This window comes from Rhinolophus hipposideros, assembly GCF_964194185.1.
Source record: "Rhinolophus hipposideros genome assembly, chromosome: 10".
Lineage (NCBI taxonomy): Eukaryota > Metazoa > Chordata > Mammalia > Chiroptera > Rhinolophidae > Rhinolophus > Rhinolophus hipposideros.
Genome location: NC_138056.1, coordinates 540,253 through 564,322, shown reverse-complemented (window position 1 = coordinate 564,322; position 24,070 = coordinate 540,253). Strand labels below are relative to the sequence as shown.

General features: G+C 64.8%; 2 protein-coding genes across 9 annotated transcripts; one reads left to right on the top strand and one right to left on the bottom strand.

The window, feature by feature from the left end:
* Positions 1-245: 245 nt before the first annotated feature.
* Positions 246-21,407, bottom strand: TSPAN4 (tetraspanin 4). 8 transcript variants are annotated; one of them, XM_081064781.1, is made up of 10 exons: positions 19,593-20,000; positions 19,026-19,138; positions 16,444-16,542; positions 12,843-12,922; positions 3,958-4,149; positions 2,901-2,975; positions 1,986-2,087; positions 1,749-1,880; positions 1,569-1,652; positions 246-738 (listed from the first exon to the last, which is right to left on the bottom strand). In XM_081064781.1, the coding sequence occupies exons 4-10, from the start codon at positions 12,903-12,905 to the stop codon at positions 670-672; spliced, it is 717 nt and encodes a 238-aa protein (XP_080920907.1). In that variant the 5' UTR covers positions 12,906-12,922; positions 16,444-16,542; positions 19,026-19,138; positions 19,593-20,000; the 3' UTR covers positions 246-669. The 8 variants fall into 8 exon arrangements, with proteins under 8 accessions (XP_080920907.1, XP_080920905.1, XP_080920909.1 ...); XM_081064779.1 differs by lacking the exons at positions 19,026-19,138; positions 19,593-20,000 and adding an exon at positions 21,008-21,407; XM_081064783.1 differs by lacking the exons at positions 19,026-19,138; positions 19,593-20,000 and adding an exon at positions 20,636-20,976.
* POLR2L (RNA polymerase II, I and III subunit L) lies at positions 20,763-23,026 on the top strand. The gene is made up of 2 exons (XM_081064787.1): positions 20,763-21,804; positions 22,703-23,026. The coding sequence occupies exons 1-2, from the start codon at positions 20,927-20,929 to the stop codon at positions 22,809-22,811; spliced, it is 987 nt and encodes a 328-aa protein (XP_080920913.1). The 5' UTR covers positions 20,763-20,926; the 3' UTR covers positions 22,812-23,026.
* The last annotated feature ends 1,044 nt before the right edge of the window (positions 23,027-24,070 follow it).

The window sequence follows — 24,070 nt, the reverse complement described above, 5'->3', positions numbered from 1 at the left end:
GCTGAACCGCACTTGCTAGGAATACCCCTGGGGCTGGGTGGAGGGGCCACCCCACAGCAGGGGAGGGGTGGGGATGCAGGCAGGTTACCCGGGCTTGCGGCCATTTTAGTGGAGGCTTTGTGACTGTCCCTTGAGGTGCGGAAGCCCCCATGTGCCTGGCCTGGGCATCAGTGGGGGTCCACGGCCACATGGGGTTTGTCTAGGCATGGCACCCGCATGGGGACACGACAGTGACACACACCGGTGGGCAGGTGGGGGGCTGCTGCCCGCACTTTTATTACAATGCGCTGGGAGCCTGCCCCGGCCCCACGTGGAATGTGGATGGCAGGAATGCAGCCCGCCTCAAGCACCTGGACTGGCAGTAGGGCCCTCGCCCCACCCCAGCCGCTGCAGCCCCAACCCTTGCCCTGTACAGGGTCTTGGGGGAAACACTGCTCTGGAGAACACATGTATGTGAAAGGGAAAGTGCCAGAAGCCCCTCCAGCCCTCGGTACGTGGCCCGCGCTCAGCCACCCCATCCAGGTCCGTGCTCACAGGCCTGGCCAGAGGCCTGGGGGCTCCGGCCACCTGCTCCCTCCTCCACCATGCCCAGGCTGGCACACAGTCCTATGAGGTCATCTCCCTGGTCGGTGGGCATGTCCTCTGGCAGCGAAGCGGGTGGCAGGCCTGCTACGCACAGTAGGTGTCGGCCTTCACCACCTGGCAGTACATGGTCATGGCGAAGGTCAGGCCCAGGACCTGCGGGGACAGGAGGGCTGGGCAGACCAGCTCCCTGGGCCGCGAGCCAGGGGCACTCACCCCACCCGCAGCTTCCTGGATGGCATGGCCCCCTTGCTTGGGACGCCTCCCCCACTTGACAGCTCAGGTCCATCACAGCCCCTCCACCTCTGGCCTCCAGGCAGGGCCTGCCCACCAGAGGGGCACTGCATGGGTCACAGGGCTCAGTCCCCAGGCCCCCTCCTCAGGCTTGGCGGCCTGGCTCCCCCACAGCTTCACTGCCTGTTTGAGGGCCCGTCTGCTCCAGGCTGGGCCTTAGGCCACATGCCACCTCCCCACCTGCCTGGAGACCCCCTGCACCTGCCTCTTGCCCATTCATCCGTGATCAGCACCTCTAACTGTCCTGTGCTTTGACCACCCCAATCTGTGTGTGAATCCCCGGAACGGCAGCTGCCCTGACGACCGCTTTACTGCGAGCATGGCCTCCCACTCCGGGGAGGCTGACACTCAGGTCTTCCACGGGCACCAGGGGCCAGTCAGCTGGACCTGGATGTCAGGCCTGGGCCGTCCACACTAGCTCTGCACTGGGCAGTCCTGTGACCACCACGCACCATGCTCCTGGGGCTGCAGGAACCGGCCACAGGACCCCTGCACAGGGCTACACCTCCATCCACTAGGAGACAGGGGCTCTCGGGATCCCACATGTCAAAGGTCACCTCTCCACGGTGCCCCTGAGCATTCCCCACAAACCCCACCTCTGCCTGGGGGCACAGGCTCCATGCGGGCAGGGCCTCAACCGCGCCAGGGCGGGGTGGGAAGGGTCCTGGCGGCTCCCGGCCCCGCCCCCGTACCTGCACGAGTGCTGTGCACAGCCCAAATACACCCACTGCCAGCAGGTTTTCTTGGAGCCACACCTTCACCGTCTCGTAACACGGCTGGAGGAAAAGCGGGGACACCGGGGTTGGCGTCCACCCTGGCGCAGTGAGGCCGGCCCTCCACCCCCAGGTCCCAGGGCCAGGCCGCGGGCTCACCGCCTTCCACCAGGTGCCCGGCGTGTGCAGCCCGCAGCTCTCGCTAAACTCCAGGCAGCAGGAGTCGGGCACGCGCGTTGCATTGTAGACCTCGAACCAGTCCGTGTAGTTGGACACGCCGCAGCAGCGGAACTGCAGGAGAGCTCAGCTGGGCCAGAGCTGAGGGTGGGTGCCCGCTCCGCCCGCGCCCGCTTACCCGCCATGCCCGCGCCCCGCCTCCACCCGCCCCCCACTCACGTCGGTCTGGATGATGCTCCAGGCGTTGGTGAGGCCCACGTTGCCCGGGGTGCCGTACAGGTGCAGCCCCTTCTTCAGGTCTCGCTGTGCATACCTGTCGATCTGGAGATGCAGACGGCTGAGCAGGGCCATCCTGGCTCCTTAGTCCACCGGGGGTCCCTCCCTGGAGTCACCGCCTCCCGGAAGCCCCACCCGTGCAGCTGAGCACTGGATGAGTCAGACACCCAGGGGCAGGTGCACAGTCCTCAGGCGTGTCTGCATACCACTGTCAGGGCACGCACATCCCTGGGGGGGCCAGGGGCCTTAAAGCTCCAGCACCCCAGGGCAAGAGGCACAGCAGCACCCAGGTCTCAGTCCCTAAGACCACGTCCAATAAAGGACCAGGGCTCCTGGGAGAAAGGGCTGGTCACAGGGATGGCAGGAAATGCCCACGATGGGCCTGGAGCCGCTTCTAGTGTCAGAAAAAACATGCTCCCCAACAAGTGCATTGAGGGGCATGCCAAGGAGACACAGGAGCCAGCTGAAAGAGCTCCCACAGCAAAGCAGACAGATGAGCAAAAACTAAGTCTTGGACGACAACCCAAGGACTAACGCTCAGCGAGCCCTCACTGACACAAACCAATGGCTGAACGGGGATAGGAGACTCTTCCCATCCAACTACGCGCAGCCTCCGCCGGTGCCCCCAGGCCTGGCCCCGGTGTCTGTGGTTAAAACCTAACCCTCAGCCCTGGGTGTCTTGTCAGTCAGATGAAGGGGCCGCTGTTGTCCACATAGAGCGCGGCATCTGTGACAGCCGGTCCCAGCCGTCCGCACAATTGTCACCTGCAGAGACGCAGCCCCTCGCCTGGCGGTGAGGAGGGGCGGGCAGGTGGCCATGCCTGATCAGAGTAGGTGAGGAGGGGCAGGTGGCCATACCTTATCGGTGTAAGCAAAGAAGAGGATGGCGACGGTGGCTTCCAGCAGGAACACCAGCAACAGCATCACGAAGAACTGGAGGGAGGAGGACGGGCCTCAGGGACAGCCCAGCCTGGCCCCCCGCCTCCCTCGGAACCTCTGAGCTCCATCTCATCTGCTCAACCTCCCAAGCAAGGCCTCAGGCCTGTGAGTGGATACTACGCTCCGTGCCAGCGTCCCTGTGTTGGGCAGGCAGGAGAGGTGATGCCAGAGGAGCCAGGGGATGGATCGGCTGGCAGTGACCCCCAGTCCCGTCACACCCCTCAGGGTGGCCAGTGTCAGCTCAGGCAAGACCAAGGTGGGGGGTCCGCCACCTCAAGCAGAAGCCCCCCCTCTGACCACACAAACCTTGCCCGCTGGGTGGCAGTCCCCACTCAGCATGCTCAGAGGCACAGCCCTGACGCAGCCCTGGGTGCCCTGGGCCAAGCTGAGCAGAGGTGGCAGCCTGACTTGCCCCACTTTTCCCTCACATGACCCCCAGAAAGGAGGGAAGACGGGGATGCGGCCAAGCCTGGACAAGGAGAATAGGCCCTGTCCTCTTCGGGGGCCCCAATTTACTGTCCCTGTCTGGGCTCAGGACGCAGGCCCCACCCAGGGGAAAGGCCGGGTCTGGGCCTCATACACACTGCAGTTTCCTCCTCGCTCCCAGGGGTCCACCGGCATTGTAATAGGAAGGAGCCTGGCCCAGGGGTCCTGCCCCATCTCGATTCTCTATGATCAACATTCCCAAGGACAGGAAACCCATCTCCAAGGCCACAGCTGAGCTGGGAGCCTCTCACAGAGGGTCCCGGGCTGCAAGGCCTGTGACAGCAGCTGGGAGGGGCGAGCTGAGAAAACAGGCCCGGTACAGGTTGGAGGGGCCCTGCCTGGCACACACGTGCACACATGTCCCTGTCCAGTCAAGGAAGGCCCCCACCCGACACCACCGCCCCAGCCTGGCCCGGAGACCCTCCTGTCAGAGCTGCAGGCAGAGCCTGTGGGAGCCCGTGCCCCACCCCGCGGCCCCTCCCACACTCACCGTGAGCAGCAGGCACCTGTGCTCCTTGATGGCCCCAATGCAGCCCACGAAACCGATGGCCATGACCAGGGAGCCGGTGACGATGAGCAGGTTGGCGGCCGACAGGGACGGGAAGGAGGAGGACAGGGTGGCGAAGTTCCCCTGGGTAGCAGCCAGCCAGATGCCAACACCCAGGACGCCGCAGCCCCCCAGCTGGCACCGCGGGCGGAGGGAGAGGCGCAGTCAGGCCGCCGTCTGCACGCCCTGGGCCCCGGGGACAGCAGCCCGGGGTGGGGGCCAGGGGCCTCGCTGACCTCCAGGGCCGCTGCCCCTCCCAGCCTTGTTCTGACGCCCAGGCTGGTTCCCCCTACGAACGTCCCCGAGGCACAGCCTGAGGGACAGACGCCAGGGCCCCACACCTACAGCTCGGTCATGCTGTGGTTGGCGGGGAGGGGGTCTGAGGACACTCCATCACTTGGGTCGTGAATGGCAGAACGTCATCGCCTATGAGCAGTGCCCCCTCTGCCCCCAGAACCCGGCCTGCAGCTTGCCTGCCATGTTGCCCCTGTAAGGGGTCTAGCGCTACAGACTCTGGCCCTGAGCAGCCCAGGGACACCCCGCCTCAGGCCTCAGCCGTCTGGCTTCCCGTGGGTGGCCCAGGACTCCAGAACCAGCCCCATGAACCCCTCCGGTGTCCCCAGCTGTCCCCTGCTGAGCACAAAGCCCACAAGGATGCTGGCGCAGGGATGGAGCAAATACCCCACTCCCCGCCCTCGCTGCCCCTCAACACCGCAGCCTTCACCGCATTTCCTAATGGTCGTTCTTACAAAAGTCAATTCAAACAAGAGGAAGAGGGGGAGAAGGCAAGGCAGCAATGAACCCAGAAAGGGCTCTCAGCCTTGCACGGGGACCGGGGGCGGCTGTGCTGGCCAAGGGGCTGCGGCCCCAACCCTGAGATATCGAGGTGTTGGACTCTGGGTCACCCCAGGATGAAAAGGGAGGATGTGGCGGCACACAGCCCCCACAAAGGCCACCAGTACCTGGTCCCATGGCCACCTGGGCTTCAGAAGACCACTTGGGGACCCATGGCTGGTGGGAAGGACCCACCCCACGCTGGGACTAGGAAGTACGTGGGACCCTGTGTCCCCACTGGCCCAAGAGCCTCCTGGCCATCTGGTCTCGGTGCACAGGGCATTCCCGGGCTCGATGTCCAAACTGTCAGAGTGCTCACCCTGCACGCTCCAGGGCAGGCTGCACCAACCGACTCCAAGGCCACCGTGAGCCCCGCTCCTCCCCACTCCCCAGTGTCTACAGCCAGACTCCCAGCCCCTGAGGCTAGGAGATGAGCTACCCGCCCAGCCAGCCTTGAGGAGCTGGCCACACCCCACGCCCCACCGGCCTGGCTTTCCAGGCCTGGGGCCCCCACCCTGACAGGGACACCTCAGCTCAGGCTGGCCTGCAGGCCCTGGAGACCTCCCCTTCCTTTTTCCCAGCCACCATCAGCCCTGGCCACAGAGCTGGGGGGGGGCAGCTGGGAGAGTGCACACAAGGCTCCGGCCGGCCTCATCTGCGTGTAGGCTTACCCAGGCTGGGCACAAGAGCCCAATGACGGGTCCCGTCAGCCCAGGCCAAACCACATCCATCCCTGTTTGTACCTTCCACGGGAAACAATAGCTTCTGTCTAAAATCTACAGACACCTCTTCTGGCGCGGCTGGCTCAGGGCGCAGCCTGGGGAGCTCTGCGAAATGGCCACCAGGTGCTGGGTGCCCGCACAAGGGGCTCCTCCGTCCCTCGTCCAGGGTTATCATGCCTGTCTGGGCCCCAGGTCAGGGGAACCCTGGCGCAGGGGCTGACCTGTCCTGGCACTGAGCGCATGGCCCTGGCGGTTCCCTAGAGGCCCTCATAGATGACAAGTGCCTCTGCCTGCCACCAGGAGGAGAACCAGGAGGCCTCGGCAGTGCCCAGCTCCGCAGGTCTCCTGAGCAAACCTGGTACTGATGAGGGGCCGGAGGCCGAGGGCATCAGGACCCTCTAACTGGACACCTGGCTCGCACCTGGGCACGCACGTGCCCCACGCCCTGGGCCGTCCTCACGTCAGAGCTGGTTTGGGCACAGCCCCAGGGCAGGGTGGAGCCTGTGTGTGCCCCCCACCTGCAGCCAGGTGGCGCTGTCCACGGTGCTGACCACAGGCAAGGCCACCAGGACCTTGGGCTCCCTGAGCCTGTCTGGGAGGTGTCACTTGTGACTTCACGGAGCTCACAGTAGGTGGGACAGGTGCTGCTCCTTTAATCCTTCTACCCAACCAGCAGAAGAAGAAACGGGGGACTGAGGGGCCACCCCGGCTGTGTTCCGGCATCATGCAGGACAGGACACCCAGCACCTGGTCCCCAGGCCTCCCAGTACTGGGGTGGGGGGCGGGGCGGGGGGCGCCTCTCTATGGAGGAAGCTGGACGTCAGGCCCTCTCTGCCCAGAGGACACAATGACCCAGTGGGTCACAAGTCGAGGAAGAGCCCCCAGCCACAGTAGGTGGGGCTGCCTCTTGGGGAGATGCTGACACAAAGGGGGAAATTGTTATTTAAAACCCAAACTGCCTGCGAGGCTGGCTTTGCCTGTAAGAGCGGTGGACGGCTCCTGTCAGCAGGAAAATGAGACGACATTGCCCCACGGGGACAGCATAAAGGGCATGGGGAGGACGCTGCTGGGTAGAGCAGCTGTGAGGGCTGGGGGGCTCGGGAGGGGTGTGCCACCACCAGCAGCCCTGGAAGAAACGTGTTCCCTTAATTAACACTCCATGAAATGTCCTCGCCTCTATCCTGAGATGATGGCAAGAGAGACACCCGCTGGCTGTCACCCAGATGCAAGCCATCACACCATGACTCCGACACACAGCCCACCCATGCTGTCAGATACCCCTCACCATCACACGGTGTCACCCACAGCAATGCACATGCCGTCCCCCATCACAGCCATGCCCTGTGACCTGTCGTCCCCACACGACCCCAGGCCCCTCCACGTTCAAGCACATTTACACAGAACATCACCCATAACGCTCAGAGACACACACGCTAACAGAATGCAGGCACATGCTTAAAACTACCTGTAATTCTGAAACGTTGCTGCCCATGCAGCTTTTAAAACATTCTGGCAGGAAAATTGCAGCCTCTGAGTGAAGGAGAAAATGAGCGCCACTACACTCAGACCCAGCATCAAACCCAGGACAAATGCAGCGGAGGTCCCCAGAGGCCGGAGCTCTGGTCCCCCCTGGGTCAGGATCTGGGACCCCACCCCAACCCTACCACCGCCCAAGCCCCTCACTCACTGCCTGGGGCACCGGCTGAATGCACCTCCCTAGACAGGCAGAAGCCCAGGGGGGCCCAGGAGCAGACCCTGACCCCATGACACCCTGGCAGAGAAGGTCAGCCAAGCGGTCAGGGTCCCCGTCCCAGCTCTGCCGTCAACTGGGGCCTCCGTCTCCCTCCCACACACAGTGAGCACGCATGCGCCCTGGTGGCTGCCCTCACCCAGTGTCCCGGTCATACTCCCTCTCCTGCGTATCTTTCCTCGTCCGTGTAGTTTTCAGGTTGGCCCAGGGCATGGTGGGTGATGCCATCACCTCCAGGCTCACGGCAGACAGGTGCCAGCTGGCCCTGTGCCGCTGCCCCTCTGGCCACACGGCTCCGTGTGGCAGATGGCCGAGCAGCTGGCAGCGACCTTGGAATGGGGTGGAGGGCTGGGGACCCACAGGCGCCAAGTCGATGCCCAGAAGCCCCTCACCTGTCAGCTGGCACAGCCTCGGGGTTGGGGCTAAGCATGGGGGGACAATGCACCTCTCCCAGCCAAGAACTGCCATGGCGGGGGGCATTTATACGAAGTTCCAGAACGGCAACGTTTGTCCACCACGCTGGGAATCAGGTGAGCAGCTGCCCACGCGGGGTTGGGGGGACTGAGTGGTGGTGCTGGGGGTACTTTGCAGGCTGACGCAATCATTCCCTGCCTTGGCTACATAGTGTTCCCTGGGCGACAGCTCCACACTGTCCACTTAAAATCTATGCAACTGACTAGAATTAATTTTCTTAAACACCAGGACCCACGTTTTCATGGATCCTGTTCACCCACCCCGGACCCTGGGAGCCCTCCATCTGCTCCCAAAGCTTGAAGACGAGGAGACCCATTCCATGGGGGAGACAGCCCCACTGACCAAGGACCCCGAGGCTAGTGTCCAAGGAGGGGTGGGGAGAAAGGGGTATGCAGGGGAGAGACAAGGATCAAGGCAGGGCTGCTTGAGTGGAGAGGGAGGGGTCGCCACCAGGCCTGGCCCCAAAGGGCAGCACCTCACTGGCTCGATCCTCAAGGCAGGAAGACAGGAAGCCCAGCCCCCCATGGGCGGGGAGATGGGCCATGGCCCAGGATGGCAGGGTGCAGCTAGGATGTGAGACCCACCACCGAACAGACCTCCTGATCTGAGTCCCCCTTAACAGCCGAGGCCATATCTCTGTGCCCCAGACGGCCCCCACCCGACCTGTAACCCCCTCTACCTCTGCTTTACATCCACACACAGGCCCGACAGGCCCGCCTGTCCCCTCACCCTCCCTCCCTACAGGCTGGACTCCAGGGACCATCACAGAGCCCCCGTGGAGCCCGTCTGGGTCACAGGCAGACAGGCCACCCAGGACCGCGCCAGAGCTGCCTGGAGCCCAGAGCTGGGCAGGCAGGGCCCCTGCCAGACCACAGCCACTCCCAGCCCATCGGGGACACACAGGATGGGTGCCAGTGTCAGGTCCCAGCCTGACCTTTATTCAGAAGTCTCTCCACTGTGCCCACTGCAGCCCAGGGAGCTGGTGATGCCACCACAGAGCAGATCAACGTCCCTGTCTGTCCAGTCGGCCGGCTACTGGCCCCCAGGACAAGAGCTCATACAAGACAGCCTGATCTGACTTGACCAGGACGCCAAGCACCCCACCCCCATGGGGACGCCAACGCCTGCTTACAGGCGTCCTCCAGACTGTCCTGCAGCAGAATCCATCCACCCGCGCACCCCCACTCATGGCCTCGAGGTAGCAGGACCCCCTCCCGCCCTGCCCCACCCACCCGGTCACAGGAACAACTGGGAGCCAGGACACAGGGATAATGCCAGCACCACCAGGAGGGGGGCACAACAGTTGCCATGGGGCCTGAGGTCCGAAGGCTCAGTGATCCTGTCCTGTGACGTCACAGGGCACCCATGGTGCACCTCAGTTTCCCCAACTGCCAGGAGCACCGGCGGGAAGTCGTGCCCCTCACTCTGCGGAGCCTCTTGTCACTCGTGAGTCCCCTCCTCCACCAGTCTCAGGCGCCCTGTTGGACGTCATGTCTCATGTCGTCCGCAGCTCATCAAAGGGGAAAACCAAGGGCCCCACTTGGTGCAGGTGGGGAAACTGAACCCCGAGGAGGGCGGGACTCGACCAGGGTCCCAGAGTGGCCTGGGCAGCAGGAAATGGGCTGGCAGGCAGGGCTCCGACCCCCATGCCAGCCACACTGTGGGGGCAGAGGCAGGCGAGCAGGGGGACGGGGAGGGCTGCTGCCAGGGGAGCAGCGGGAGGGGCCCTCAACTTGGCTAAAGCAAATCTGGGGAGATCGGGGCTTCAGCTATGGCCCACGTGCCCTCACCCTGCTGAGCTCAGCCCTGCCTCCACCCAGGGCCACCCCAGGACACCAGACCTCCCAGACTACCCCTGGGCAGCCCTGAGCTCCCAGACCCAGAGCAGGGGAGGGGCAGGGAGAGCGCCTCTGCTCTCCTCCATACCCCAGATCTCCGCTTCTAGGCATTTAAGGAAGAGCTACACCAGGAGGCCTGAGCCAAGCGGCTCCACCCCCCACACCAGGCCACTTGCTTGGCCCTTTCCACTGCGACAGGCTTCCCAAAATCAGTCCTGGCCCTACGCTGCCCACCACCTGTGCATGCCTCAGAGGGCAACTGTCCCCAAAGGGGCTGTCCCAAGGGCCTGTTGTTGCTGGAGGGCAGGCATGGGACTGGGGGTCAGTCAGCTCTGAACTCTGAGGGGCCCTACACCCACACCCCCCACCACCCGCCTGTATGTGGACTGGACTTCCTGGCACCTAGTCCCAGGGCTCCCCAGCTCCAAGCGCTGGTGATAAGGGGCAGGCCTTCCCCCCTCCGCAAAGGAGCTGGCACATCAACCCCAGGACAGACTGGTGACAACACTTTCCTACCTTCCCAGACCCTGTCCAGGAGCCCCAGGAGAAACCCACCAAATAGGCCACAAATGAGACTCAATTCTCTCCTGAGCCAGCCCTTCCCCTTCCCAGGGCTAGTCACAGACTGCCGCCCAGCCAGAGGTGCCCTAGGCTGGAGACCCAGCCTTACACTAGAGTGGGGAGGAGAGGTAGCATTGCTTCAAGCTTCACAGAGGGAGCCAGGTGTGCAGGTACCTAATGGTCCAGCTGGCAGCGTGAGGGCCTGCCTCTGGGAGGAAAGGAGCTCTGAGGCAAATCCTGAAAGTAAGGGGCTGGGGGACAAGTGAGCACAGGAAGAAGCAGGTAGCTGCACCTCAGCCTGGAGCAAGAGCACAGAGCAGGGACCTCATGCCCACTTCCCCACAGCCGCTCCCAGGCTCCCCCTCCCCCACACACCTGTACCAACCTGCAACCAGACTCCTCCTGCCCTGACCACTCCCAGGACCCCCTCTGGAGCCACCCCCGAACCCCCACTCCCCAGCCTGGCCCTGTTGGGTGGGGTCAGAGGACTGACACAGGTGAGGGTGTTGAGGTCCAGCCCACAGGGACCCCCCTCCCACAACCTTAGCCCCCAACCCTAGTCAGTTTCAGTGGGGAGACAGGCAGGGCACTGGGGGCAGGGGGTGCCTTCTGTCTTTTGGTCTCACAGTGAAAGTGGGAAGTGGAGTGGGGGCAAAAACAACCCCTCCTGTGGGGTGCCAGAACCCCCCAGACAGCAAAGGGGCCAGGGTCCCAGGAAAAGGGTGCACTACAGGACCCCCACCCTGCAGCCTCTGTCACCAGCACGATTTAGTTGACACGGGGCCCAGGGACAAGGTGCAGTACATGCCATTCCCAGACCCCCCTATGACCCCTGACCCAGAGCCCTGCTGGGCAGGGAGCTGGGGCAGGGAGGGGCTGAGGTCAGCAGCAGGGGCCGTTTGCTTGGCGGGGAGGGTAATAAGATGGATTTTCCAGCCTAGGAGGGGCCCAGGGGGCTTGATTTGTCCTTTTGAGGTTGAGTGGCAGAGACTGTGGGCCCTGCAGCTGGTAGGGAGATTCCTGCTGGGTCCACAGGGCAGACTGCTTTGCCTGGGGACCCACTATGCTGGGCTGCTCTCAGAGCACTGGTCCCCTTGAGGGGCCCGCTGTACTTCTCCATGCAAGCAGGTGTCCAGGTCACTGAGGAGGACAGGTGAGGAAAGCAGGTCCTACCCACCTCCAGGGACCTGACCATCCCCCACACCCACTGCCCTCCCCCCCAAGTCAACCCACCACTTACACTGCCCAACACAGTCATGGCAACACCTATGGCTGCCAGTTCTGGTCCCACTGCCACCTGCAGCCGTTAGTGCTAACCACGCTGGTGCCCACTACAGCTGGTCAATGTCCCTCACCTCTTCACACACCTGCTCAGAACTCCAGCTGCACCCACCTCTGCTCGGGCTCCTGGTCTCTGGGGTACCCTTCCACTATGGGCCTGGGCCGCCCCCTCCCAGAAGCCCCCTGCAGAGAACAAACTCTTGGGGTGACCCCTCTTGAAGCAGGCATCTGGGACAGGAACCTCCGTGGGTCACACTCCCACACTTGGGTCCAGTCAAGCTGCCCCTTCCAGTGACCCCTGACTCCCCACGAAATGGGGGAGAGAAAAGCCAGGGTCCAGGAGGGAAGGTGGACCTAGGTTTCTGCGCATTTGGCCTTAACTGGACTGCATGCAAATGAGCATGCAAATACAGCCTCCTTCCGGAGCCCACAGCCCAGGCGGGAGCTCAAGCCACGCCCCCTTACTCCCAATTGTGGAAAGAGGGCTGGCACAGGAATGAAGGATGGAGCAGGGAGTGACCTTGGCATTCTCTCTCCACCAAGGCTCCCCCAGCCCAAACAATAGGGCCCCAGGCCTGGCAGGTTTGCTGCCACCTGGTCATGTGTGACACCTGCCACAGGCACAGCCCACCACCCTCCCTGCAGTTATGGGGCTGGGTGGCAACTCTATCCCCGGTCTTGGGGGGAAGGGGCCACCCTGTAGCATAAGTACCTGTGACCCTGGACACAGGCACCTACTGTCTGAGCAAACACAACCCACCCCAGCAAAAGTGATGGAAGCCCTACACACCCTGTGTTGGAGAAGGAGGTAGCAGGAAGCCCAGACACTCCCCACACACTCGTGGTGGCCCACTTAGCCCACAGTCCTGCTCAGTGTCTGGTCCCCAGAGCACCTCCAGGGATTGGGGACTACGTTGCCCCCACAGCCCCTTTGAACGGGGTCCCTGGGGCACAGGAGGTCGGTAGGCGAGGTGGGGGGAGAAGGGGAAAGGACAGAAGGGAGGGACCGGCCCACAGACCAGGACTGCAACCTGTGGCAGGTGAGGCTCAGTGACCCGGGCTGCCCTGTCAGTCACCAGGAGCGGGACACAGCCCGTCTCAGGAAGAGAGGGGAGAGGACACGGGGCAGCCGCCCAGGGTGTAGAGGCTCGGCTCCCCGCAACCCACCCCGCGGTACCGGACACGCCCCCCATCGGCCAGTCCAGCCCTGGCCCCCAGCCAGAGGAGCGACCCGGGGGACGCCCCCCAGTCTAGTCCCGCCTGTCCCGCCCCCAGCCCAGCAGCGACTGTAGGTTCTCCCCTGGTCCCCCCACCAACGCCAGGCCCCCATATGCCCCCGGCCCCGGGCCCCGGCCCCGCGCCACTCACCCAGAAGAGCAGGTTGAAGGCGAACATGAGGTACTTGACGCCCTGGAGGCAGCCGCGCGCCATGCCGCAGCGCTTCAGCTCTAGGAGGAAGATGAAGGACAGGTCCAGGTAGAAGACCACGTACTTGGTGCCCTTGGGCGACGTGTATCGCGCCTGGGCCGCCTTGGGGCCGGGGTTGGCGTGCAGGCCGAAGAAGGGGCCGCCGCCGTCCCCGCCGGCCCCGCGCCCATACAGGCTGCTGTAGCGCCGGAAGGGGCCCCCGCGCGCGAAGCCCGAATCCTTGCCCTCCGGCGACGGGCTGCGCCGGTACGTGGACTCGTCCGTGCTGGAGCGGCGCATGGCGCCGGGGCCGCCGCAAGCTCAGCGCCCCGCACCCGCTGCCCCCGAGCGCCGCATCCCGCCGGCCGGGCCCCCTCGGCCCCTCCGCGACCCCCTGCCCCGCACCCCCAGCGGCGGGCCACGGCCACCTGCCCGGCCCTCGCGCCGCAGCCCGGCGCCCGGGCCCCGCAGTCCCGCCCCGAGCCCACCCGCCAATCCGCGCCCGCCCCTCCCCCGCGCGGACCCCTCCCCTCCTCTCCGCGCGACCCGGCAAATCCGACCGCTCCGCCCGCGCCGGCCAATCGCAGCCCGGGGGGCGACGCCCCGCCCCGCCCCCTCCGTCCGCGCCCCTCCCGCTCCCCCTCGCCGCCCGCCCGGCAGGAAGATGCTCGCGGAGGGTTGGGGAAGCGCTGGAGGGGCAGGAGGCTGGGGCCCCCGGTCCCAGGCAGCTCTCAGCCCGGGAACGAGGCCCCGGGCCTTCCCCGCGGCGGCACTGCGCCCGGCCCCGCTGCCGGGCCGGGCTTGGAGACCTCCAACCGCACGCGATATAAGCACTATGCAAATGAAAGGGTGACCCAGAGCGGTCCGGTGGCGACTTAGGGCGGCTCTGGTCTCGGTCCCTGGCCCAGGCCTCCGGACCAGAGGGACCAGAGCGAGGTACAAGGTAGGGCCGGGAGAGTAGCCCAAACACGCCCCGGGGTGCGCACTCTCCGTGCAGCCTGCCCCACCTCCACCCGGTGCAGGGAGAGAGCTGCACCGAGACCCCAAAGCTGGGGAGAGGCGCCTGCTGAGACGGGTCGGCCTGGGATACCCAACCTGCGGGGCACACCGGCTGGGGAGGCCCGAGGAAGGCAGAGCTGTGGTTTAAACGAGGGACCAGGGTGAGAGAGAGCAAGGGGGGAGGGTGCTCTGGGGAGCCTTGGGTGCCCTGGACGGGAGGGTGGGTCACTCTGTGAGATATGTCAGAGGTTTTCAAACTTAAGGAAAAGGGGCCGGAGCACACGGACTCAGGGGTGATCACGAGGGACCTGAAGACAGGCCCCACTGAAGTGGGCAGCCCACTCCAAGCCCAGAGCTCAATTCTGGGGGTACCTGCTCCTCCGCCCAGCCAGGCTAGGCTGATGGCCCCCTTCCCTGGCCCCGCCTCCTTGGGCAGGGCCCAGGGCATGTGACAAGTGCAATCACACAGAAGCCCTCACTGGTTTGACATTCCATGGCCACCATCTTGAAATTTTTGGTAATTTTTTAACAAAGGGCCCCAAATTCCATTTTGCACAAACCGGGGCTGGAAATCAGACCCCAGACACGTCCACACACACTTGCAGACATGGACCCAAGCCTGGCTCGCAGATCCCCAGGGTGACTTGCACACCCCCGGGAACATGCACCAATGCCCCTTGCACTGGTGGTGTGCAGACGCATGCACAGGGAAACCTACGCGTACGCACACATGCCCCCAATCGCAGATGGGGACAGATGTCCACACCACGGGTGAGGGCAGCACAGTCTCTGGGGCCCTGTGGTGTGAGGGAGCCGGTGGCAGGTCACAGATGCCCATCCCTACCAGGCCTGCAGCCTCCTCCGAGCTTAGGCAGGAGTGCCCAGACTGCAAGAGGGTTCCACCAGAGGCATGGATGTGCCCTGCACCCTGGGCTTGAGGCTCTGGCCAAGGCCTACCCCAGTCACTACAGCAGTCCATTGGGCGTGTCCACCCCACGGGACAATCACAGGAAGGACTCGCTCCACATCCCCAAGAGCTGAGCAGCAGGGAGGCAGGCTCGCACACGCAGACAGAGGGGAGACGAGTGGGGGGAATAGGGAACGAGGAGGCGGGGACAGTGCAGGGAGGGGTGCCGTGGGCACTGCTGAGAAATTGAGTGGTGTGGGAGGTGGCGGGTGGGGGCGCTGCAGCTGGAGCAGGACCCTCCCGCCTTCTGGGCTTCCCCCCAGGACTCCAGCACCAGCCCTCTGCTGCACCCCGAGGGGCCTGTGGAGAACTGCAGCTCAAGCCCCCTGGGCAGTGTCCAGGCGAGTCCTCCTGAGCAGAGCTGGCCCTGGTAGGGTGGGGGACAGGACAGCCCCAGAGTCCCTGCCCAGCCTCCACTGCCCACCCTCCAGGGGCTGCCCATGGCCCCTCTACCCGGTCCTCCCCAAGAGTTCTCTGGCATGCCTGGGCCCCAGAAAAGGGAACAACAGTGGCTATGCACCAGGGGCCCTGTGGATAGCACAGTGGAGGGCCCCCACCCGGGGGCCTGCAGACCACTTTCTGCAGTTCTGCCCAGGGAGTAAGACGCATCTGGTGACCCCTTGAGACTCCAGTGACCCAGCGGCCTCTGGCCACCTTCCCCTTGGCCCAACTCAGCCAGCCCCACATGCCCAAGCTGAGGGGACACTCAGGACCACGGGAGTCCCTACACACACCAGCGTGTGAGGGTATGTGCTCAGAGCATACTCGTAGGCCAAGAGAGCTGGGGGAGGACCCAGAGCTGACCAGGACAGCACCCCACCCATCAGAGAAACCAAATCTCCTGGCATGTACCCTAACAGACACCACCCCCATGATGGCAACCAACCACATGCCACACAGCACCCCTGCAGCCCAGGGGCAAACTCAGGGAGGGACAGCTGCCAGCTCATCTTTGACCTCCTTGAAGACGCTGGGACCAAAAGTGGTTGGGGACAGAGGCCTGGCTCCCAGGGCAGGGCCTCGGAGGACGAGAGGGGGGTCCCAGTGGCCAGGGCTGGAAAGGGAGCAGTGACAGGCAGGGCTCCAATGGGGCTCAGTTCTCCACACCTTCATCACGCTGAGACTCAGGCGGGAAGGAGCAGGGGGCCGGCCTGGGTACCCACTCCAGGCCCAACACCCAGGGCGCCCTTGTTTCTATCTCACTCAGCCACAGAGGTCCCAGCGTCCCCTGAAAATCCTGCCACCCCCTCTCCCATCACCCCAGGTGAACAAGTGAGTCTCACTTGAGATGAACCGGAACTTAACCCCAATACTGGGGTCAGCTGGAGTGAGGACACAGGCCCATGAGGGCTGGGAGGGACTACCCCAGGGACCCTGTCTCCAAAGTCCAGCCCCTCCCCCACAGGAGTCCCCTTCTTCTAGCAGGTGGGGCCCCAACAAGGCACACTCAGGAGGCAGCGTCTGGCTAGCCCAGCCCTGGGCTGTGCCAGGACCAGGTGAGTGTCCAGCGGGCAAGGCCCCTGGGCCCAGCATGGGTGAGACCAGGAGGCAGCCCCCCACCTCCCCTCCCTGCTGCCTGGCCAGACCATGACCTACCTGGGCTTGCCCCAGAAAAGAAGTCAGATGGTGCTCAGCGCCCCTGAAGGTGGGCCAGTGGGCGGGTAACTGGTCAGCACAGCAAGGCAGGTGGGAGTTCTGTGGAGGAAAAGGCAGGATGGAGGCTGCACCTCATCCCTACCCACCCCATCGGGGCTCCCAGCGACCAGACAGGCCCCAGGGCGTGACAAGCAGCCCTCCACCTGGGACCAGGTCCCTGGGGAGGGGGGAGCAGCCGAGGGGCCCAACAGGGGGACTTCGTCCCTACCTCCCGTGACTCGCCTGCTGAGACACCAGGCAGGGAGGCAGGCTCGCACACGCAGACAGTGTGTGTGCAGGACACACACATTCAGATGTGTGGACTGACGGACTGAGCAGCGACGTGTCACCCCCGCTGCCCAGGTCCCCTGCTCCAAGCCTCACGCTCTCCCCCAGAGCCAGCGGCGATGCCCCCTGCAGGCACATCTGCTCACAGGGCCTCCCCCACCAGCTACAGACTGTGGGCCAGGGCACCCCAGCCATGCTCTCTACAACTCGCCCCTCACACCAGGGACTCCTTGCAGCCTGGCAACTGGGGCAGGTGGTCTTCCCAGTAGCCCAGGGGCAGGAGGGACTGCAAAGGCTCCAAATGCCACCCTGGCAGGTGCCCACCCCCTCCTGCCCAACCCCTCACGGGCTGCCCACTGCCCGCCTGTCCACTCATGCCTGGGGTGGATGGGAGTCACAGTGTGGGTCAGTCCCAGCTCCTCCCTGCAAGCAACCTGACACCCACCCCCCAACTTCAGTTAGGCGGTATGAACACCACCCACCCCAGTGGGGAGGGCATGTGCCTGGGTCCAGGCCCTGGGACCCCATCCCCAACCCTCCACAACTGCTGTGCCTGGGGATGAAGTGTCTGTGGAGGGGTTTTAGGCCCCGTGAACTATCAAAAGAAATGGGGGACACACCCCTCCCACTTTCTTTGATGAACCCCCCTCTCAGGGCTAAGGGGCCCAAAGCCCACAGCAACATTCCGGAAGCTAAAAACCCTGCAGCACACCCCCACCCACACAGGCCTGAGGCTGGGTCTGCATATCCCCTCAGCCCCAGGTCCCCTCATCCCTCCCCGGCAGGCCCTTACGGCTGGTTCCGCCAGTACCTGCAACCCTCCTGGGCCCCCACTCAGGAAGTCAACACCAGGACGAGACCACTGATAGGCCACACTCCTAGTCCCTGCCCAAGGCCACCCCTGGACCCCCTGCAAATGGCCTGCAGTCCCCACCTCCTGCTTGGGCAGCCCAGACACAACCCTGCAGTCCAGCCATGGGTGCAGGGGCAGGACAAGACCAGGCTGGCCCCTCCCCATGAAGCCTCCATGCCGCGCTTTGTCCCTCCTTTGAGGGCAGGGACTGATAGGTCTGTGTCCCCCAGAACAGCTCACACAGCAGGCAACAGAGACAGGGCTGAGTGACAGCCCCAAGATGAACACCACAGCCTGCCAGCCCGGGGCTGGGTCTTTGGGGCTGTGTGAGCCATGGGTACCTACCTGACCACACCAAGGCCCACTCCAAAAAGGACCTGCCCAAATGCTGAAACACAGCGTGCCGCGTAGGACTTGGAGCTGGGGTGGACAGATGGGCAGTGGCCAGTGGCCCAGCCTGACCCCAGCAATGGAGCAGCAGCAGCAGGGGTCTGGCCTGAGCACACACCCCAGCAGGGGCAGCTCAGGGTGGAGCGTAGATCGCAGATCGGAGCCGCCCACCATGGCCCCCTGGCCGAGCTGGCTCTGAGGCAGCTTTGAGGAGCCCAGGAGGGCCTGGCCAACACAAACAGGCCTGTGGTGTGGGCCTTCCTGCCACTGCTTCAGCCCCGCCGGGCCCCAGTGCCCACCCAGGCCTGGGGGAGGAGAACGCAGACACCCAGGCTGGGCAGGCTGGCACCCCTCCACACTTGGAGCCCAGGGGGGTCATCTCCCCAGCCCAACTGGGAGCGTCCGACTGGGAGAAACCCGCTCCACGGGAGGGATCCCCATGGAAGAAGCCACCAAGGGATCCTCTCTCTTCCTGGGCCCACCTAGGCCAACCCAAGCTCAGGCCCTCCCCCACCCCCATCCCGGCTCCTCCGCCCACCTCAGGTGCCCACTTCTCTCTGCTGAAGGCCATGTAGAGGTAAACGCCAAGGGGACACAATTAGGATCGGGGGGCTGGGGGGTACCTTCCCAGCCACCACAGGCCCTGGGAGCACCCTGCCTCACGTGCCCAATGTGTGCCTGCCCCACCTTGGCAGACACCCCCACCCCATCCTGTGCCACCAGAAGCTGTGGAGCAGTGCCCTCCCTCAGGAAGCCCACATCAGCCCCAGGTGTGTCCAGAGGCTCATTAGGTTAGTCAGTTCAAGCTCAGCACACCTGCAAACACCACCACTAAGGACTCCCAGCCCCCAGGGCCGAGAGGGTTAGCGCGGGTGCAGCAGGTGGGTGACCCGTCTGAGCCTGGGAAGGCACCCAGCATGTATGTTCAAGGATCCCATCCTACGCTGTACACCCAGGTGAACACACATGTACCCAAAGCAAGCGGCCAGGGGCTGAGTCTGGGACCCCACACCTGCACAGATAGATCTGGACCCTCCAGCTTGGCAGCTTCTCGTTCCATCCACACTTTACAGATGGGGAAACTGAGGCTGTGATCCAGGACCAGGGGTGGGGCCTGCGGCCAGCCTGTTTCCAGGACAACATTCAGAGCCAGAATCTCAGCAGCTAAAACTTCAGCCTCTGATTTCCCCTTGTCCCTGGCCTGCCCTCAAGTGACCCTTTCTGGCAGGAAATATGGCTCACGGGTTCCAAACCACATGTGAGCACAGCCCTCCCTCCTCGTGCTTCCCATCACTGGAGGCAGGACACTCATTCTCGGAAAACCTGTGCCTCACTCTCTGGCCCTCCCCAGAGGCCGGGGCCACGTCTGTGCTGACACTCCACACCCAGGGGAGAAGCCAGGGCGCCCACCTACCCCAGCAGGCACGCAGAGCCCCACCTCCACCAGTGCCCTGGGCCCCCATGGCTCCCTCCTGCCCCAGGCCACCCAGGCCCTCACCTCAACTTGCAACCCCAACACACACAGACACACATGCAGGGGCACAGCCTGTCCGGGGCACGGTTGGGGGGTAGAGCTGACCTCCGAGGTTCCCCTGGGGTCCTCTGGTCCGGCCTGGGCAGGGCTGAGCCAGGCAGAGTGGAAGGGCCTCCGCCCACGCACACGTGTGCTGGGGCAGCGCACACGAGCTGGGATGGGGCAGCCACTCTGCTCCCCATGGCCTCTCCTGGGAAATCAGGGAGCTGGAGGGAGGAGCTTGGGAAGAGGAGCCAGCTGCCCCCAAATCTACACACAGCTCTCAGAATTCCAGGAATGTCAACTTGGCTCTGGACCGGATCAGGGAGGGAGGCTCGCTGCTCCCCTCACTCTTTCTGTGTAAACAACTGCTCAGGGCACGAGAGCCGGGTGGGACGGGCCCTGGGCCCCTCCTCCAGGAAGCCTTCTGCCCCCACCCGCTCCCGCTCCTGAAGGTCCGCCCAGCTGACATCCCGAGGCCCTCCAGGTCTCCCTCACCTCCACAGCCTCCGGCAGCCTCTGCAGCTGAGCCTGGGTCTGACCCCCGGCCACTATGACTCAAGGCCCCTATCCTGCCCCTCCAGGCCAGGGACAGGATGTGCGTCCAGTCAGTGTGTGTGGGGGGGTTGTCAGGGAAGGGAAGTGGCTTTGGCTCGTGGCTCTGCACGTGGCAGGGTGGGGGTTGGCAAACAGCACTGGGGAGGCTGTCCAGGGCCCCAGGAAAAGTGGAGGCACAAACTCCAGGTGGGCACCAGTGCCGGCAGCTCCACCCAGGACCCAGGGACCCTCCATGTCCCTGCCCCCACCACGAAGGCCTGAGAGGGCAGTTAGCTGACTCCTGGGACCCAACCTGAGATCCAGCGAACCTGCCCCAGAGCCTGCACACACCTTAAGTCACAGGTGCCACTTTGCAACACATCCACCCCTCTAGCCCAAAGCTCACCACCCACGCACAGGGAGCCCTCCGGGCTTCTCACTGCACACTGCCCACCCCTGCCCCAGCCCCCATCTTGGGGCTCAGCCCACCCCCTTTCCCGACACACAGCCTCCCTTCCCCTTCAATCCTCCATGGCTCCTGCCCCACCAGCTACTCTGGCGCTAGCGCACACCTGTCTCTGGGGCTACCCTGCAGGTACGGACTCCAGGCCTCTGCCCCAGGGTTCCCTTTGCCAGGGTCTGTCCTGCTCCTTCACACGCTCTCAGGCTCACGCCTGGTGAAATCCTGGACTTTTCAAGGTTCAGCTCAACAGGCGCCTCTTCCACGACGCTCTCCCTGACCACACTCCGTCCTCAGATGGCGGGGACCCCGCAGAGCTTGGACTGGGGCGGCTGCAGACCCTTCCCGCCCCCATCCCCTTCCCCGGGAAGACAGGAGGAGGGACGCGGGCCAGCGCAGCGCGATGCGGCGCCGTCTGAGCTCACCGCCGGGCGCATCGCTCGGCGCGTGCCCTCCCACCGTCGGAACTACAGGTAACTGTTACCTGGCCGGGGCCGATGTCGCACGGGCGAGCGGGCCTGGGGACGCCCCGAGGGCACTCCCGAAGTCAGCCGCAGAGATCCCCGGGCATCCGCGGGCAAGGATTCCGGGCGACAGACCCCTTTCCCGGCCCGTCCAGGGGAGGCAGCGGGAAGACCCGCCCGTGGCCGCCGGCCAGCCTCTGTCTGCCCCCGCTGCGGGGTCGCCGCGCCCCGGCCCCGCCACTTGTTGCTGCGGCTCGGCTCGGGGCTCCGCGCTCCGGGCTGGAACTCCGCGCCGGCTCGCTCGTGCCCGGGCGGGTGTCTGGTCCCGGCTCTGGCGCCGCGGGCGGCGGACGCTGTACCTGCGCGCGCAACCCACCCGCCGCGCAGCTGTCAGTCACACAGACACGAGAAACGCGAACTGCGCCGCCGAGCCTTCACGGCCCCGCTCGGCCGCCATAGGCCGGGACGTACCAAAGGGGCGCGGGGGGGACGCCGCCTGCTCCTGCGGCAGCCGCGCGGGTCCACGAGACCCCCGCTACGCGCGAGGAAGATCGTCGCGACAGGAAGCGGATGCCGACGGCGCGGGGGCTGGCGAGGTGGACTGGGGGCGGCTGGAGACGGGTCCCGTCTCCCCCGCGCCATGGACGCGCCCGGGGCGGGGTCGGCACTCGTGCAGAAGCGCCGCCGGAACCGCAGAGCGCGGTCGCTGTCCCACTGCCGCCATGATCATCCCCGTGCGCTGCTTCACCTGCGGCAAGATCGTCGGCAACAAGTGGGAGGCCTACCTGGGGCTGCTGCAGGCCGAGTACACCGAGGGGTGAGGCGCCGGGCCGGCGGGGGGGCCTCCAGCGCGGTGCGGAAGCGTCCGGGGCCGCCTGCGAGGCGGGCGGGGGCCGGGGTGACGGGGTCCCGGCCTGCGGGGCGCGCGGCGCCTCGCGCATCCGACGACAGGGGGCCCTGCAGGGGCTCTTGCAGCCCTGCTCCCCAGGCGCTGCCAGTGTCCTCGTGGCCGGCCGCGGTCCCCTCCCCTGCAGGTACGCCGTCACCCTGCTCCCCGCCCGCCTGCTCTCAGGTCCGCGCCGTGGCCTGCGGGCCCACTTGCCCTTGAGGCTCAGGGCAGCTTCCTGACCACGTAGCTGTCGTGGTGAGGCTGTGGCAGGTCCCTTTTCTGTGCTTGTCCCTTAGCACTGCAGTTACCACCACGGCTGCCTGTCTGCTCCCCACTGGAGTCCCGCCCTTGGCCACTGTGTGGACAGCCCAGGTCCTGTCACACTCGAACCCCTGGGACCTGGGACGTGCCAACATGCCGTCGGCTCGCAGGGCAGGTGTGGGGGGGACGGGCTGTTGGCACCAGACCCTGCGAAGGCTGCTAGGATGACCAGCGTGAGCGAGTGGCCGGCAGCCTGCACACGACCCTCCTCGCAGCACCGCGGGCAGGGACCTTCCAGCCCCGGCTTCCCGTGGCCAAGCTGCCGTCTCTGCACACTGGGGCCAACGGGGTGGGAATTTTCTGGAGGTCTCGAGGGTGACTAATCTCGGTCCCAGGGAATTGGGGACTCTAATTTGCGTCGAAGTGGGAGAGGTGGCTCCCTGGAGAGATGCCTCCCTTCCCAGTGTGGAAGCGGCTGAGGAAAGATCCCACAGCAGCCGAGTGAGGCTTCCATCTGCCTGGGCTTTGGGGGACCGACAGATCACAGCCTGTCTCCTGCCAGCAGGGATGCTCTGGACGCGCTGGGCCTGAAGCGCTACTGCTGTCGCCGCATGCTGCTGGCCCACGTGGACCTGATAGAGAAGCTGCTCAACTACGTACCCCTGGAGAAGTGAGTGAGCACCCAGCACGCTGCTGGCCCACGTGGACCTGATAGAGAGCTGCTCAACTACGTACCCCTGCAGAAGCCAGCGAGCACCCAGCAGTCTGTCCTGCCCGGAGCCCCTCCCACTGAAGCGTGGGTAGCCAGGAGCAATGCCTGCTCACAGCTGTGGGCGTTGGTCTCCTGCTCTGGAAGGAGCCATCCAGTAAAGGTCTTTGCAGAACCACAAGAAGGTCCTGACAGTTGGTGCTTTGTGGGACTCCCTGCCACTGTGTACCTGTGTCCTGCCTCATGCCTGACGCCACTTACTGCCCAGGAAAAGGGAGAGCCATCCCCATGGCAACTGCTCAGCCTGGGTGTCTCCCTCTGGAGGGGGTGCTCTCAGGCCACCAAGAGCACTAGGGCACTGGCATCTCCACCCCCGTGTTGTGTGTACTCTAGGTCAGCACAGCACAGAGGTCCCCACATCCTCTCTTCCCAGGATCTAAAGAACCAGGTTTTCTGGGCCCCGAATAGAATTCCTGCTGTGGTCATGGCTGCCCCTCCTGAGCGTCTTACTGCCAGAAGCTTCCAGGCTCCACCCAAGCCCAGTAGACCCCTCAGCCAAATTTCTGCATGAGGCGGGGCAGCACTCAGGCTCCCCACCCAGCCTGGAGACCCTACAGTAGCTCTGCGGGTTGTCAGGGCTGGCTGAGCTCCCAGTGCCGTGGGCATTAGCATTCAATCCTGCGGGCGGCCCGAGACCTGGCTCGCAGGGCCTGGCCTGTTCCAGCTCTGGCTAAGGCTGAGAGCCAGAAGCTGTCACCCTGGGCAGGGGTCAGGAGGGTCCTGGTGCCCTCCAGCTGGTGGAAGGTGGGAATTAGGAGAGGGGGGCATTCTCCAGGCAGCCTTGGGGCCGGCTCGCTGCCCAGGTATCTGAAATGGGGTCCTCCGAATGCAGATGAGGAAGCTGGTTGGCCAGAGATGGCATCTGCCCAGGGGTAGACAGCCGAAACCTTGGGGACAGTAGCTGGGCAATCCCTAGGGCAGAGGGGTACAGTGGCTTAGCCCTGGCTCCCATTGCCAGCGCACATCCTGCCAAACCCCAGGCCTCAGTACCATCTTCCTGTCCACAAACATGCGAGGCTGTACTTCAGGGCCTGTGCCCCACTTGAGTCCTGTCAGCTCGTACCTGGCTGCCCACGACCCCCAGAATGTACCCTGCTCTGTCATGGCAGTGGATGGATGGGTGGGTGCGTCTGCCCACTCTTCTGAACGTGAGGGCCCTGAGTC

Coding starts and splice junctions, on each gene's coding strand:
- TSPAN4 (XM_081064778.1), bottom strand. CDS start 13,181: ATGCGCCGCTCCAGCACGGACGAGTCCACGTACCGGCGCAGCCCGTCG. Junction 2,976..3,957: donor ACAGGTGCCTGCTGCTCACG/GTGAGTGTGGGA, acceptor TCCTCCCTCCAG/TTCTTCGTGATGCTGTTGCT. Junction 1,653..1,748: donor CGGGCACCTGGTGGAAGGCG/GTGAGCCCGCGG, acceptor CTTTTCCTCCAG/CCGTGTTACGAGACGGTGAA.
- POLR2L (XM_081064787.1), top strand. CDS start 20,927: ATGCGGCGCCGTCTGAGCTCACCGCCGGGCGCATCGCTCGGCGCGTGC. Junction 21,805..22,702: donor CAGGCCGAGTACACCGAGGG/GTGAGGCGCCGG, acceptor TCCTGCCAGCAG/GGATGCTCTGGACGCGCTGG.